We start from the raw sequence: 18,081 nt of genomic DNA, 5'->3' as shown, positions 1-18,081 counted from the left end.
TCATTTATCACAAACCTCAAGTTCTCTGTTAGCCGCTCTTTGGGTCTCGAGATGTTTACTAGCGACCTCCAGCTGAGAGGTCAATTCTGCTACCTGAGAGTTCAAGGCCACCGAGGAACTCTTGTTACTACTTTTATCTTGTTCCAGATTTTTCTAGAAAATGAATGCAAATGAATGAAACAAAAGCTTTTATCTTAGCTTGACATTGTCTTCTGCTAATCTGTCAATCTATGCAAGAATCACTGTTACCATGGAAACTGTTGCTATTTTATCAAGTTCTTGAAAAAATAATAAAATTTTAGGGACTTATCTGTTTCATATCGAGGGCTACTGCCCCACATACCATCATTTTTCTCTCAATCCCACTGCCATATTTTGATTTTAGACATGTACAATGTGCTCATACTAAGAAAGTGTAATCTACCAAAATGTATGGAACTGATGAAACAAAACTTTATATCTTAGCTTAAATATTTATTTTACTAATGATACTTCATGTTGCCATGGTAACTGTTCCCTAATTCTTTACTAAAACTCTTAAAGTCTTTAATATAATAAGTTAGAGAAAATTAGAAAAATAGATATATCATAGACACAAATCTATTTATAGGAATAGTTCTATTTCTAGAAATAGATTAGATCTATTTATAGACACAGTACATACCAGTTTATCTTGTAATTTCTTGATTTCTGCTGCAGAATCAGGAGGTAACTTAGACAATTTCTCTGTCTCTAGCTCATCTGTCTTCAACTTCAGAGATTCTATTTCCTATAAAATGAAATAAAAAATTCGAGATATTAATATTGAGGGAACAAAAAATCGTTACAACATGGTCAAAGCGAATAATATGTGATTTAAGTAAACTTAAGGAAATTACCTGAAATAAATGTTCAAAATATGCCTTTAATCTATTAGTGACTAGGTAGAAATATAGCAAATTCTCTCATAATTAAAACTAGAAATGTGCCCATAGGATCATCGTTTTATCAGTGTACAGGCGGAGAGCATGATGGGCAGATAGACAAAAGGAGGTCTATAATGCTCAACCCCTTAGTTGCAGGGGCATAATAACAAAACAGTGTAGCTTAGATTATTATTAATTATACAGTTCTTTAAAGGGACTCCACTGGGTTTTTTTGACATGATGGGACTGAAAATATTTTCTCCAGATAAATGTACCATTTGATGTAGGTTTAGACGACTAATATTTGTGCAAAATTGCAGATCATTCGCGCACTTTGTTTTTCAAGAATAAGTATTCAAATAGTAAATAAATGACCCAAAATGAAAAGCGTTTAAACGCTTTTCACTCAAATCGGGCTAAGAAAAGCATAAAAATACAATTTTCAATTTATTTCAAAGTATATTTCTTAACTATCTTTGCATATATTTATGTTTAAAGTGCCCCAGCTCATTTATGTTAGAAATTCAAATGTTATGTTATTAGGCTTTAAAACCTCAGTGGAGTCCCTTTAACTTTTAATGATAATAAACTATAATGAGTTGGTGAAAACTGACCTTTACTGGGTAGAATTGTAATAAACACAAGCAACTCTTGCATTAGACAATGTCATTACTGAATAACTTTCCATTAAATTTGTATTTAGCCTGGATCCAAAAGTAATTAGTATTGTCATCAGTCTTAGAACCGAGTCTCTACACAGTTGCCTGACCAGCTTAAAACTTTTATCTAGATATACCTTCAACTGATAATGGACAGTTCCAAAATCAGAAGTTGGTTAAGTCCATTTAAGAAATTCAGCAGGTTAAAGGTTAAGAACACTTACCTCATTCTTCACATCAAGTTGAGCCTCGAGGCCTGCCTTAGCCGTGTTTAGCCTCGCTTCCATGCCAGCTTTCTCATTCTCCATCTCTTCCTTAAGAACATCCATCTGTTTACGTACAGTCTCGAGCTCGTCACGGGTGTTCACATGGGACATACGTTCCTGCATTAACTCTGCCTCAAAATTATCAGCTTTCTTTTGCAGGTCACTTAACTGCTCTGTCAGTTCCTGGAAAATATAAAAATAATTGTTACATACAAACTATTCTTAGAATCAATTAAAATTCCTAACAGAAAGAGAAAGATGAAAAAGCATTAGAAAAAAAATTCAGCACTGTGTTGGATATGAACTCACAAGAAACTCTATAGACCAATGTACCAAACAATGGATTCCCATATTCAAAGTGTTGGCATGGCTGAGTGGTTAATGTGTCGGACTAGTAATCTTATGATCACAAGCTGCATGGGTTCAAACCCTGTCAGGGGCAAGTTGTTTCCTTGAGCAAGAAAGTTTACACTCATTGTTCAGTACTGGTTAGTTCAAGTAAGTAAATTCAGTAACAAGAGCTGTCCGTAAGACAGCGCGCTCGACTTTTTTATTGCTTGCCAATAAAAAAAGTTTTTGCAGTAAAAGGCAATACAAGAATCTCTGTATTTTTAAAGTGAACAATGGCCATGAGCATTAAGATATTTAGTGAAGAATTATTTTACTGAATTGTGTGATACCCTTGAACACTGCAGCAAAGTTTGAAATGTTTAAGTCAAAAGAGGGCTGGTAAGAAAGAAAAAAAAACTGAGTTGAGCCTTAAATAAATTTAATAGTATTAAACCAAGATTCTAAGTCGATAAAAGGCCTTAATTTTTAAAACAAATCCTTGACAGAGTTACCTTCTCTTGCGTACAGATGGGGGTAATGATGTGAAATAGCATTAAAAGTTTCAAAGCAATATCTCAAAGGGTTAAGGCAATAAGTGGATTTTACCCATATTCAATGTATTTTCTAAGTCAAAAAGGGGCATAATTCTGTCAAAAACCTTGACAGAGTTATGTCCTCTTGTCTGTTGATGAAGGTCGTGATGGTAAACAAGTTATGGTCAGTTTCAAAGCAATACCTCCAATGGTTTTGAAATAAAGTGAGGTGGTACAAAAAACTTAACCAAGCTCAATACACTTTCTAAGTCAAAAAAGGGCCATAATTCTGTCAAAAACCTTGACAGAGTTATGTACTCTTGTCTGTAGATGGAGGTTATGATGGTGAACAAGTATGGTAAGTTTCAAAGCCATACTTGTAATACTTCTGAAATGAAGTGGGGTGGTACGAAAAACTTAACCAAGGTGTGACGCCAACGCCGACGCCGACGCCGACGCCGGGGCGAGTAGGATAGCTCCCCTTTTCATAGAAAAGTCGAGCTAAAAACCAAAGATGTTGTAAAATATTGTATTCATAGTAAGTGAGGTTGCATCCAAGAAAGGTTTGCCTTGTTCGCAGAATAGATTTGAAAAAGACCATTGCCAAGATCTACAACCTCTGATAAGGCCAGTTACAAATTCAATGCAGGGATATGTCCATTTTATAAAATTTATCAGGGGTGAGGGTGAAAGGCACATTATACCTAAGAAACAAATTTTTGAATCTTTAGAGACAAACATGAATTTTGTTATATTTAAAAAATAGTTAAAGAGAATGTTAGATGCTTGTTACGTATACCTAGAAAGTAGTGATAAATGTGAAATATTTTGTCATAAAAGTAGCAAAATGTAAAAGGAAGTACATGTAGTTAATGTATTTTGACTTTCATACAAAATACTAATTCAATATTAGTGCTCGCCAATTTTTTTAAGCCAATCACCGACGAGGATTTTTCAAATTTTCAGGTTACAAATCTTAATAGAACAGATTTTATATAAACTGGACGTTTTATATCATAAAATGCAAGTGGGCGGAGCACTAAGCCGGTTAGAGTGCATATTGGATGTTCTTCGTAAATAAGAAAGCTACAGTCGCTTCGCAAGCTCCGCTCCTTTTTAGCTTTCTTATTTACGAAGAACACCCAATATGCACTCTAACCTATACTAACTGTACTTACTGCCAAAAAGCAACCAATGAAAAAAAAAATGGTTCAAGTAATTGACCAATGAGTAACTTTTTGGATACTATAAAAGTACACACTCATTTAAAAAGTTTTTGAGAAACAAAAGCATTTCAGAGGCATAATGGGCCTTTTAACAAAATCTGGTAAAACTTACAGCACTACTTGTAGCATCAGCCATTAGCGTAGCATTTAATTCTGCCTGTTTCTGCATGTCCACTATCATCTTCTCCAAGTCCTGTAATATAATGTCAAATTTACTTTATTCATTTTTTTTTAGGATTTACTAAATGACATTAAAAACTGCTCAAACTAATAGTGATAAGCCTTTTCCACCAGTATAGAGCCAGGTCAACCTGCACATCCATGCAGTATCAGTATATATTTTGAAATATTCCCTAAAAGTGATGAATAGTTTTGTCAAGATTAAATGATGGAAAAGTATATTTAAGATATTTTTCAGTGGTATAGACTAAAACTCTGCTCAACAACCAGTGAGGAAACAAACTGGTTCAAATCTTAACTTGTTCAGTAAAATACAGCAGCAGTAAATTAACTCAAACTTATTTGAGCCATGCCATGACAAAACCAACATAATGCGTTGGCGACCAGCATGGATGCGGACCAGCCTGCGCATCTGCGCAGTCTGATCAGGATCCATGCTGTTTGCTTACAAACCCTATAACAAGTAGAGAAACTGATAGCGAACAGCATGGATCCTGATCAGACTGCGTGGATGCGCAGGCTGATCTGGATCCATGCTGGTCGCAAACACACTATGTTGGTTTTGTCGTGACGTGGCTCATTTCAAAATAGAGCATTAATTACAAGACTACCAACTGAAGGTTCTTTTTTTTTGGACTGAACATGTTCTGATGCGTGCAAAAAAGATATACAAAATTATACAAAAGAAAGTAAAACCAGAAATTTCTACTTACATCAACTTTGTCCTTATATCTGTTTTTCTCATCATTGAGATTTTGTGCCTTGGCTTCCAGGTCAATGATCTGGTTGTCTGCCAGAGAAAGGGCTTTCTCTAGGTTTTCAATATCAACATCAGCTGTAATAAAATACAAGCACAATGTTATTATAGTATAAATTATGCTGTGTTTTTAAAATTTTGGTTTCCCCCCCTTAAAGAAAAAAGGTCCCCCCCCCTAAAAACCCTAAATTAACCCAAAAAAAATAGGGGTGGGTTTTGGGGGGTTTTTTTTTCCCCCCCCCCAACCCTTAAAGTTTTTAAATTACCCCCCTTTTTAAATTTAAGTTTTATTTTCACATACTTTTTGACTCCAAATATATGCTTAAGAAAGTATGCTTAGAAAATGAACATATTGAATGGTGCATTATTTCAAGGCAAGGCAGGTACCTTGGCAGAACATTATACAAAGGCAGGCACATTGGTAGAATGTAATGCAGGGAAGAGTGGGCACCTGAAAACAATATGATTTCCAAAAAAAGGCAGACACCTGGGTAGGATATAGTGCAGGGAAAGAAAGGTGACCTTCACTTTCCAAAAACTAGACCGATAGTTCCTACATATGAACAAATAGAATTATATACTCGTCCCTGCTAGGTATTCTGTCAATGATGATACTGCAGTAATCTGAACATATGTTTATCTCCGTACTTAAAGTGACCTATAAACATTTCATATGACTTAAATGTTTCTATCACAAATAATTTTGACGTCTGCTTACTGTGAAAAAGCAAGGTGCAACAGCCAAGAGCAATACAGTACATTCATAAAAGTATGTTCTAACAATTTACCACAAAATGTAAGAACCCCAGTACCAGCAATAACCACCCTAATATACCATCCACACACATAAAGTAATGAATGACCTACTTTTTTCAGCAGTACCATCGGCACCTACAGCCTCGTTCACATCTCCCGTCTTCATCAACAGAAGTGCCGACATAAACAAATGTTTCTCCTTAAAGTCATGTTTAGCTTGGTCCCATTCATCATGGTAAAACTCTCCATTCTTATCCCTGTAAAATAATCATGATTCTTTCAAGGAACGTACCTTCCGATTTGTATTAACACCTATAAAAAAAACTGTTCTACTTAATGGCATTACATTGTATCCTCAGAAATTACCTACAAGTTTATAAAATTTGATGAAAATTCTCATACTCTATTTACAGGACGCATTTGTTTGATTACATGTTTAATAATAATAATAATAATAATAATAATAATAATAATATCTTTATTTAAAGAAGGTTACACATTAAGAACATACAATAACAATCATATATATCTTATTTCCAATGTGGCCTTCTGAAATAGAAAACAACAACAACAACAACAGGAAATGCATAGGTAGAAAAATGAGTGTATAATATGTAATTTTTAGAATAATACAACTCATATACTTTCGACAGACACTCGACAATATGTTTAAACATATACGTATATTGCATCATTCGTTCGTTCGTATATATTTATTCATTCATTCATTCACTCATTCATTCACTCATATGAACATCAAGATATGCTTTGTATTTTTCTTTAAAACATTTAAGGTTATTAATATTACGAATATATAAAGGTATATTGTTCCAAATGTTCAACTTTGTTCAGTATACAGTTATTTCATGGCTGTTTGTGGAACAGTCAAAACTGTTGCACAAAAAGGCAACCGTTTACTGTTTCACAAACACCCATGAAATAACTGTTTTATTTATTAACTAATACTTTGCAATCAAATTATAATATATATTGCAACAGTTTTACAACTGTACATTGAGCTGAGTGACGTTCAATAACCGAATAGTAGTATGGGAGCGTTAAAGGAAATACCGATGACAGGGGTGTAACAGTTAAAAATGTTACCCGCTCAACAGTTCATTTCATAATTGCACATGCTAAGGATTTCAGTGGTTCAATTAAACAGTTGTAAATAAGAAATTAGTATTTATAGAAGGCATAAGGTAACAATTTTAACCCTTTACCTCATATATACGCGAAACAACGCACTTTCGACCCCCCACCCCTCTTTCAGGCCTCAAATAGTGAAAAAATGTCCTATTTGGGCCCCAAACACATGTTTTCGTTTGAGAAATGTTGCTAAAAAAAGTTAGGGGATGTGCCCCCTTCTGTTTGGGGGGTTTGAAGGGGGGGTAGTCCCCCTCTTGCCAAGAAAATTTTGGACTTGTGAGAGGCTGAAAATAACCCCAGGTTGATCCTACAGTAATCTGTAACCAACGCTGAAAAGCCTCTGACTCTATCTCAATCCCTTGAGAAGTTGCAGCACTTTAAAATAAATTATGATGGAAAAAATCAAGGCAAAATAGTGATTTTTGGCAATTTTGAGATGTCCACTCGTTGCCATGGTAACAGAAAATTTAAGACTGAGCATGTCGTTACAAAGGCAAGGGTCCAGTCAACATTTTTGCCAAGTTTGATTAGTACTGAAGCATTTTTCATAGTTTCATAGCAGTTTGAACTTGTAACAGTAGGCTTTTCAATGAAAATGGCCATTTTTCACAATATGCTCATGAGGGAAAGGGTTAAATAATACCGGTAATCACCTAAAATATCAATCCTAAAGTTTACTAAGTACTAAAAGTCATGACCTTGGTTACATTTTTAACTTCATATAATTATAATAAAAACTCCACGTTTAAAACTTAACTTAAAAACATTTATAAATTGTCATTACATTTGTTAACCTTCACTAATTTTATAAACCCTAACCCTAAGCAACAGCAACAACAACAACAAGCAAATTCTGTTAGTGTCACATTAAGAACTCCATACTTATCAGACAATAACATTTCAAAGTATTTAATCATCAATGGTTAGAACAATTTGCAGCAACAAAAATACTTCATTTAGTGTAAGCATGTTAATATTGCTCGATTTTGCTAAAAGCTTGACACTTTTTTATTTGAACCACTTTAAATTCAGTTTACTGGAACTGGTTGTAACCAGTACTGATATTATTTTATATGAGAAAACATAATCATGACATCAGCAAGGCTAGAATCTACAATCCTTGGCTAAAGAGACAGACACTTCAATAACTATCCCAACGTTTTTAGCATAACCATTGAATGCAAGCAGTCATGAAAACTTGTATATGCAATCAATTTAGAGCCAGGTCTGAACTTTTAAGTTCCATGCAGAGTGATCAGTCTTTATACAGTTTACTTCTCTTCTTAAGTATTTCAAAATATGAAAATCTTCCATTACACAAATTTAGCAAATTGACATAAATTCAGCCATCACATTAATTCAATGTAGTTATAAAGCAGACACAGATAATGTAAAATCAATTATATCTCTATTAGCTTTTTTTTTTTTAAAGAATATCAAAAAAGTTTTTGTAGGGGAATCACTATATGAGCCGCGTCAGGACAAAACCAACATAGTGGGTTTGCGACCAGCATGGATCCAGACCAGCCTGCGCATCCGCGCAGTCTGATCAGGATCCATGCTGTTCGCTTTCAGTTTCTCTACTTGTTATAGAGTATGTAAGCGAACAGCATGGATCCTGATCAGACTTTGCGGATGCGCTGGCTGGTCTGGATCCATGCTGGTCGCAAATCCATTATGTTGGTTTTGTCGTGACGCGGCTCATATATCCTATAACTTTGTTTTTCACAAAGAGCAAAGGATGACATAAATTAAATACCTACGACACTGAAGCTGATCAGCCTTTGCTGCCTTAGTATAAAGCCAAGCCAACTTGCACATTCCATGCAGATTTGATCAGGTTCTATATCGTTGGTAGCTCAATTTTTTATGTTTAAATATTGAAATCCCTTAAATTTTATATGAACTATTCCAAACTAAAAGCTGAGCAAATTATTCAACCAATTCAGCAGGGTTAAGATTAGACCACATTCAATTATCTTTAATAATTTTTAGAAATGTCTGACATCCACAAACTTTTACTAGATAAACTAAATGTAATAATTTTGTTATAATTGATGTTACAGTACATGGTTACATGGCATACTAGTAAGTTAACATTTCACGTCTGCAATAGCACAAATATTTCACTCATTTCACACTTGTATACCCTCGAAATATGCGCAATGTAACACTCTCTTCCAAGGTCATTTTTTTCCACCTTCTATACAAAGATTTAAACATTCAATATATATAAATGAAATACAATTTCAAAAAAAAAACAAAACCCTTAATAATAATTCTCATTACAATTTGCCAAAAAAATTAAATATTGCATACCCAAGCTGGAAAAATTATCCTAAAGATAGCAATGACCTTTCACCATACTGACTTTAAAGGCCAACTTCTATGCCTATAATATTATACCTATAAAGTCAAAAAAAATTCTTGCTTATATCTCAACATGACCTTTGACCTTCAAATTTTAAATTTATACAGATTGTTAACTGTTCAAGATCAACTTTTGCAGAACACTTTTTTTTCTTAACAAAATTTGCACTTTTACTTTTTGAAGTCAAAATAATCTGCTGACTTTACCTTTTCTTATCACAAAACATTTAAATTAAAGGGAGATAATTTTTACCTTTCTTCTTTCCCAGGAATTTTATTGTGTTTTTGTTGGTAGGCATCAACCCATGCCTGATAAGCTGCCTGCTTTGTATCTAACACTTGTTTTAATTGGCTGACATCGGTCTGGGCATCAACCAATCGGCTGTTGACTTTTCCAGCAGCATCAGGGACTTCAGTGTGGATCTCATGTATCTAAGGGAGATAATTCAAGATATGAGAAAAAATATCATGTATCAAAGGGAGATAATTCAAGAAATAAGATCAAATACATGTACCATGCATCTAAGGGAGATAATTAAAGAAATAAGTTAAAATATCATATATCTAAGGAAGATAATTCAAACTATGTAAAGATGAAAAAGGCTTTATATATATGCTTGTAAAACATTTCACCAGCCATTTTATAAAATATATCGAAAAAACATTTCAAGATTTGTGATAAAAACTATATTTGTATGTAACAATTTATATCAGTTCATGAAAAATAAACATCAGATCTGTTTTCTTAAGTTTTTATGACTAATGTAACTGTTTATTCATTGTCAAATGCATTTTCATTGACCTTCCATAATTAGCCATGATAGCTTTGTAACATGAAAGAATGGTGGGGGGGGGGGGTGGTGGTAGTGGAAGAAACTTGCTTGAAGTCAGTTACCTTAATCACTTATCCTGGCTTGAATTCAAAACTTAATATGATGCAAACCCAGGATTTCAACATCATAATAATAACAGAATAGAAAATTAAAAAATTGCCCACAGTATAGAGCAGGAACAGATTGTGTGGCCTGGCTTAACTACTAATTGCATTAAACAACTTATTATAGCTACTATAACTCAAACAGACTTACCAGCATAGCAACAATCTCCAACAGTTTCACAGCTTTCTCTGCAGAGAGCAGTTCATTGAGTCTACCTTTGGTTTTTGAATGAGCTTTCACCATCTTCTTCATGTCCTTTGTCATGCTGACATTCTCCTCACGTAGTTTCTTTATTTCCTATCCAATACACATAAATTATGTGTATTATGTGACATAATATAATTAACAGTATAAGTGGATATTTATGCGTGTGTCAAAAAGTTAGCCAATGTAAAATTCCTGACATTGCACATGAGGAAATATGATCCAATCATGCAAGGGCAGAAATTAATGACAGGTTGGTGGATATTTAAGCTACAGGATATTTAAGCGTTTTTTGTCAATTCATTAAATTCGCCAATATTTCCACGTCGCTAACTTAACCACTTATACAGTAATTCTTAAATTGTTTTGATATCCTACAAAAATGTATCATGCCATGAATTATTCTACAGCTGTAAGTTATATTTTATTTTACAGCTTATTTTAAGAACTGTGTCACTTTTTAACTACAATAAATGAATTTATAACTTTTTCTTATCCACATTTTACTAAAACAATGAAGGAAGGGAGGTAACTCACTGCAATCAATTCCTCAATCCTCTTGTCTTTTTCATCAAGATTTTTCTTGTTCTCTTCAAAGTGGGTCACTGTAATCGTCTCTGTAATTGTCTGAAATATTCCAAAATAAATGATAATAATTTTTACATTATAATTTTTCTAAATTAATTAAGTTATATTTCAAACAACCATATACATGTATAGCTATTTTAATTACTTTACTCAATGTAAACCTTTACTTGCTGATAGTAAATGATTTCAAACCAACAGATAGCCCATGAAACAAATGTAGACCAAGATCAGACAGCCTATCTTAGCTGTCTGATCATAGTCTGCACTGTTTGCTATTCAGTCAGTACTTATTTTGAAATTTTCCAAGTTTTTAGCATGACCTTTGATAAAAGTCAGTAATATTTACATGAATAATTAGCAAACCTTATCATTAAACTGTTACTTCTCTGATTCTCTATTTTTCATTAAAACATATTCTTTTATTTTTCCCTGGACTGGTATACATTATTTCTTGGTAATTTATATAATAAAAACATACCTTGACTCTTTCTCTGAGAACCAGTCTTTCTTCTTTCAGAGCCTCATTTTCAGATTCAAGGTCAGCGACCTTGTTGTCAAGGGCACTTAATGCAGCTGACATCTCCTTCACCTCATCAGTACTATCTGTAATATAAGGAATAAAAAATTTGACTCACATAATGCATTTCAGCCTGCTAAATTTGTATGATGGACTTATGGACCTATTTTTCATTTCTGTGAAGTTCACGGAAATTAGCACTTAAATTGATTTAATTGCTTAAATGAAATAGCAATAGAAATGAAACTGTTTGACTGCATGATTGTGCTGACTAGCCTGGCTATGGACTGGTGGCAATGTTCTTTTAAAGTTTTGTTCATTTTCTTTTTGCTGGGTTTAAGTCACAATGACACTCTAAAGGTCATATGACAACTTACTAGCTTTACTTGTGCAGAAAGACCTCAGTGCATTTGTGAATGAATCTAAAATCCCCTGACAGAATTCAAACCCACAAAGGTGAGGAGCAATTGGTTTAAAATCCTCAACTTTCACCACTAAGCAACTATTACTTGAACTGCTAGCATTATAAAATATTATTTATCAAAACCTGTCTGTTGTAAACAGAAACATGTCAAGCGATATTCTTTTTTTTCAAGACAAGAAAACTTAACTTTCATGAAACTATACAGTATCTGGTGATAAAAAACATATGTATGACCAATTATAATTACAAAGTGAATGTAATAAAAGTGAAATTACCTCCCCCTCCTGTTTGCTGTCTCTCGGACAGACGCTCATATTGTTTGATCATCTTTTTCATGTCCCGACGCAGTGCACGATTCTCGTTCTTTAACTCTTCCAGTTCCTTCAATGAAATAATCATAATAAAATTATGATAAAATGATAAACAGGAACATGTGACCAAACCATAGAAGTATAAAAAGTGATGATGTCACAATAAAACAAAATGTGATCAAAAGTGATCCTTTCAAAACAGATTAAAACTAATCAGGGCAAGGGACAGTCTACCAATCCTGTATGACTTCTGAACCTGCTGTGAGAGACAAATGACCATTAGACTCAAAGAATGAAGTCATGGAGAACTTTGGCCTCATATGAGGATCTAACCTGCAGCTCCTGGAATACAAAGCTGATGCTCTACCCTTTGTGCTATGTTAGATTAAACAATATTGTTACCGTTGTCACTGTTGAAATGATTTTGTCAGGATCACTTTTCAGGCTACTGAAGTTAAATGGTACGGTAATTTACCATAAAACTTAATCAATGGAAAAAGAATATAAACACTTGAAAATACCAAAACGCTCAAGTACAGTTAATCTTATTTATTAAGATCTTCTGTTAATATAATCTATACATTTACATAATAAGGTACAGAAAACAAAATTTAAGGATTGAAAAGCTCTTTTGAAACTCTCTCCGTAAGCTATGTTGTGCCTAAGAGCACAATACCTAAACTTTTTAAACTACAACAAAATATCTACATACTTGATTATCAACAGTATTTCAGTCATATACAAGCATGATTTTTATTTTTTTATTTTTAGAGAATATCTCCACACGTACCTCATTAGATATGCCTGCAGTACCAGCAACACCCAATCCTGCGCCGGTAGCAACTCCCTCTGCCTTCATAGTGGCTATCTGGTGTTCCAACCCAGCAATGTTTTCTCTCTGTAAAAATTAAGAATGATTTAGAATGATCTTCATATAATCAACTATAATTTTTTTAATCTTATCAGTGAAGCATCATTTATATCAATCACTTTTTTTATTCTATTTAATGTTTTCATTTGATTACTTTGATACTAGAAAAAAAATTGGTGTGGTTTTTTTGTGTTTTTAAACCCGAAATTGTAAAAAATATGGAATTCTGGAAGAACGTCCAAAACAGCAAAAATGAAAATGTTGCAGACTCCGTTTAATCGAGCCTGCTCAAAAAGAATTAAATACATACAAGAATAACATTTTTATTAACCTAATAAAATAGAATGGTTCAGAATTGATCAAGTATCAGGATTATTTGGGTGAAAAAAAAGAATATGCCAAATTTCTTTTAAAATCCTTGAAGATTTATCACAAAATGTATTTTTTTTAAATAAAAATCACCTCATGATATTTTAAGTCCATAATTAATTTTAGGGCAGTCATTTAACACAAAACCAAAGACTCCAAACTGTAGAGAAATCCAAAAATAAAAATCATCACCTAAGTGCAGTAACGGGTTAAGTCCTTTTTAAATTTAATAAGAGTTAACCAGTTATTGCACAAAGGTGACAAAATCTCAACCCTGATCTCAATCCTACAATATTTCTATTGTTCATATACAATTTATCTTCAGATTTTTTTTTCAAATTTTCATCAGATCCAAGAGAACCTATGTGTAAAGTATAACAACAGTCTCTAGGAAAATTCACACTCATGTATTCTGCTATATAGATTCTAACCTGCTTGGCGAGGGTCTCATTCTGTTCGCTGATCTCGGTCCTGAGTTCTGTGATCTCTTGTTGCAAGGTTGTGATCTCTGTTCTTATTGTGATAATTGTGGTTTGCGTCTGCTTCAACTCTTCAACCACTGTCGGGTCTGGTACCTTTACCTATACATAAACAATGGTATGGTAAAACCTGTTCTAAACAACCATCCCATTGACAGACATGAAAATAAAACAGCTATGAACTTCCTATCTTAAAGTATTCTACTGGTATCTTTTAATAAAAGTACAATAAAATTACAGTATAAGTTATTTATCTTTATTGGATTTTTTGCCACAATGACATTGTAAAAGTTGCATTGTAACTTTCTAACTGAATATAACCATCAATCAACTGTAAGCTAGATTTATGGGGTCTTCATATTTAAGCAGATTAAGCAGGTGTCTGCCTCTCAACCCAGGGCTCATGGGTTCGAGCCCTACTCGGGTCACGATCATGATCATTCCTCATATGACACTAGTACTTGTAGGTTCTAGGAAGCAGTCTTGAAATTGATTAATATAAGTTACAAGTACTTGTTGCCCAATCAAGCTAAAATAAATATGTTTTAACTAAGGCAGATATTCTTACCTGGACAGTGACCACCTCTGGGTCTGTGGTATCAACCGGTTTGTGAGGCACCTCAGGTACGTCCGGTACGCCACCAGCCTGCACTTTCTTGAATGTGTCTTCTTTTTGTTGAAGGGAGGTAACCATGTAGGTCACTTCCTCACGTGTTGTGTACATCTCTTTTACCATGTCTGTCCTGTTAAACAAGAAGTAAACCCCACAAACATTAAATAATGGGTAGAATAATTGTCTGATATTTACTTATAAGCTTTCCCCTTTGTACAGTAAACAAGTAATAAATCAGTAATATTTCTCGAAGATTGAGGCATTCCCACTACCATGCATGTTAGCAACTCTTCTAAAAATATATGGTGGAAAAAAAGGCCAGATTGAACTTTTACAATACTATCAATGTCTCAGCCATAACTTAGGAACATATTTTATGTTAGAACGATGACAAGCAAAGGATTTTTCTACAAGGAGAATATCACTCCTGTTTCCTTCCATTAACCTTTAGCATGCTGACCACAACTGAGTTTAATCATGTGCCCAGTACAGACCAAATCAGACTGCACAACCATGCCGTTTGACTATTGTCAACACAGTTGGCTATTCAGTCAGTTCAAACCTCAAACATTTTTCTTTAACAATGATAACTGGTTTTCTTCACAATAAAAGATGGTAAAGTCCATTTAACATATTTAGCGGGTTAAGAGTTAAAGCAATCTTAGGCTTTCAACAACAGATAAATTCAATATAAACCAGAAAAAAAAACAAAGAATATAACATACTTATCATCTTCAGCAGGTTTACGGCCATTTTTCTTCTCAAAATCTTTCTCCCATTTGTTGATATCATTGTCTAGTCGGGATTTCTCGTCATTCATCATTTTCTTCTCCTCCTCATTCTTTCCCATATTCTCCTAAATATTGTAAAATAAACAGTATAAATCAAATAGAGAATGTCTCCATATAATAGGTAATACTTTGATAACAAGATATCTAGGACAACCATTGCTTCTTTTTACCATATTAATAACCCTCTTTCAGTAAATAGATATATTAGTTGAGATATAAATTCCTTACTGGTTGAATGTTTCTGTTAAGTGTTTGAGTTTATATCTAATGAAAGTGACAATCTTTTATTATGAGGTGTTACTCAAACTAGCTATAGTTTCAGTCACCATCAAAGTTTGGTACAATGAAAAACATATAAGTCAAACATCTTTAAGTTTTACTGCACATAAAGTCCAAATTTGATACAATAATCACATGAATAAAAAGTTAATATGATAAAAAGAAAGCACATGAATAAAAATAAAAAACCATATTACAACACATAAATCAAAGTAATTCTAACCGTTAGAGCAGCTGAGGTATCGGTTCCCTTTACAAGGAGAGCAAGTGCTGCATACTGGTTCTCCAGCATCTGGTACTTGGCTTGAATCCCAGCCACTTCTTCCAGACGTCCTTGAAGTACATCATGTTTGACCTTCCACTCGTTACCAGACTGTTTAAATTAATAAGACATTCAAATATTATACTCTGATACAAATGTATTATCAAATAATCACTGAACAAAGCTGTTTAGATACTGACTAGAAAATATTTGGGGTTTGTTGGTTTCTTTGGTCTTTTTTATTTTATTCTTCTTATGATTTTTTTAAAGTTTCTGTAATTAATCCTTAATATGCTGGAACTGAAAGTTATTAACCTTTGCCACCAGCATAGAGCTAGGCCAGCCTGCACTTCTATGCAGTCTGACCAGGTTCTTTACTGTTCAGCTTATCAACTTGAAATTTTCATTTTGATACCCATAAAATTGATAATGGACAGTTCCAGGATTAGAAGCTCGACAAGTCTATCTAAGAAATTCATAGGCTAATAATTTAATAACATGGCAACATGTGAACAGTTAATCAAGTACTAGAGGGTGAAGATCATTGGAAATCATCCAAGTAAGGAGTGCTGGATCGGAAAAATGACCAAGTACTTAAGTATTTGCTTTGGTATTCGTTGCCATCTCTATTTAATAATGATCCTTAGTAATATAAACTAGAACTGCCACTGTCATGGCATGAATACCCCCGCATACCACTTTGTCAGAATCAACAGTAGCCATTTAGAGCTCAAGGACAACGTCCCTGCCAAATCTGAGGTTACTAAGCCAGTGCTATGTATTCTACATGCTTCAAATGTGAAAATGTCAAAATCAATAAACTGCGGACAGGCGTTCTTAAGCAATTGAGGGGAAAAGCTTTTTTTAGTCGACCTTTGACCCAGTGACCCTCAAAATCAATAGGGGTCACCTTATAGTCATGATCAACCTCCATGCCAAATATGAAGACTGTGGGTCAAAGGAATATTAAGTTAATGGGTGGACAATCTTTTTGAAGTCAAAGTCCATGTGACCTTGATCTTTGACCCAGTGACCTTAAAATAAATAGGGGTCACCTACTAACCATGACTAGTCTCCATGCCAAATATGAAGACTGTGGGTCAAAGGAATCTTAAGTTATTGAGCGGACAAGCTTTTTTAGTCAAGGCCCCTGTGACCTTGACCTTCGTCCCAGTGTAATAAAAATAAATAGGGGTCATCTACTTATCATGACTAACCTCCATGCCAAATATGAAGACTGTGGGTCAAAGGTTTCTTAAGTTATTGGGCCGACAAACTATTTGAAATCAAGGCCCCTGTGACCTTGATCTTTGACCCAGTGACCTCAAAATCAAAAGGGATCATCTACTAATCATGACTAACCTCCATGCCAAATATGAAGACTGTGGGTCAAAAGAATCTTAAGTTATTGGGCAGACAAGCTTTTCATAGTCAAGGCCCCTGTGACCTTGACCTTCAACCCAGTCAACTTAAAATCAATAGGGGTTATCTACTAATCATGACTAACCTTCATGCCAAATATCAAGACTGTGGATCAAAGGTTTCTTAATTTATTAGGCGGACAAGCTTTTTAAAGTCAAAGTCCCTGTGACCTTGACCTTTGACCCGGTGACCTCAAAATCAATAGGGATCATCTACTAATCATGACTAACCTCCATGCCAAATATGAAGACTGTGGGTCAAATGAATCTTAAGTAATTGGACGGACAATCTTTTTGCAGTCAAGGCCCCTGTGACCTTTGACCTGGTGGCCTTAAAATCAATAGGGGTCATCTACTTGTCATGGCTATCCTCTATGCCAAATATGAAGACTGTGGGTCAAAGGAATCTTAAGTTATTGGGCAGACAAGCTTTTTGCAGTCAAGGCCCCTGTGACCTTGATCTTTGACCTGGTGACCTCAAAATCAATAGGGGTCATCTACTCGTCATTACTAACCTCCATGCCAAATATGAAGACTGTGGGTCAAAGGAATCTTAAGTTATTTGGCGGACAAGCTTTCTGAAGTCAAGGCCCCTGTGACCTTGACCTTTGACCTGGTGACCTTATAAGCAAAAGGAGTCATCTACTCGTCATGACTAACCTCCATGCCAAATATGAAGACTGTAGGTCAAAGGAATCTTAAGTTATTTGGCGGACAAACTTTTTGAAGTCAAGGCCCCTGTGATCTTGACCTTTGACCTGGTGACCTCATTAGCAAAAGGGGTCATCTACTCATCATGACTAACCTCCATGCCAAATATGAGATTGTGGGTTAAAAGAAACTTAAGTTATTGGGCAGACAAGCTTTTTGAAGTCAAGGCCCC

At 34.3% G+C, this 18,081-nt stretch overlaps 1 protein-coding gene across 1 annotated transcript in view; it reads right to left on the bottom strand.

Annotated features, from left to right (window-relative positions):
* The window catches only part of LOC132759825 (nuclear anchorage protein 1-like), a 61,849-nt gene that overhangs the window by 26,696 nt on the left and 17,072 nt on the right, over positions 1–18,081 (bottom strand). The window contains exons 13-29 of the mRNA XM_060751681.1: positions 15,739–15,888; positions 15,171–15,301; positions 14,401–14,575; positions 13,785–13,934; positions 12,904–13,011; positions 12,078–12,183; positions 11,340–11,464; positions 10,811–10,900; positions 10,220–10,366; positions 9,385–9,563; positions 8,911–8,964; positions 5,724–5,869; positions 4,813–4,934; positions 4,032–4,112; positions 1,789–2,013; positions 665–769; positions 16–153 (exon numbers count right to left, since the gene is read on the bottom strand). Coding sequence (XP_060607664.1) covers positions 16–153; positions 665–769; positions 1,789–2,013; positions 4,032–4,112; positions 4,813–4,934; positions 5,724–5,869; positions 8,911–8,964; positions 9,385–9,563; positions 10,220–10,366; positions 10,811–10,900; positions 11,340–11,464; positions 12,078–12,183; positions 12,904–13,011; positions 13,785–13,934; positions 14,401–14,575; positions 15,171–15,301; positions 15,739–15,888 — 2,232 coding nt within the window. The remainder of the gene's footprint in view (positions 1–15; positions 154–664; positions 770–1,788; positions 2,014–4,031; positions 4,113–4,812; positions 4,935–5,723; positions 5,870–8,910; positions 8,965–9,384; positions 9,564–10,219; positions 10,367–10,810; positions 10,901–11,339; positions 11,465–12,077; positions 12,184–12,903; positions 13,012–13,784; positions 13,935–14,400; positions 14,576–15,170; positions 15,302–15,738; positions 15,889–18,081) is intronic.

This window comes from Ruditapes philippinarum, unplaced genomic scaffold (genome assembly GCF_026571515.1).
Source record: "Ruditapes philippinarum isolate M1 unplaced genomic scaffold, ASM2657151v2 ctg427_1_1_1_1, whole genome shotgun sequence".
Classification (NCBI taxonomy): domain Eukaryota; kingdom Metazoa; phylum Mollusca; class Bivalvia; order Venerida; family Veneridae; genus Ruditapes; species Ruditapes philippinarum.
Note: the sequence above shows the minus strand (reverse complement) of the source record. Positions and strands in the feature narration are given on the sequence as shown.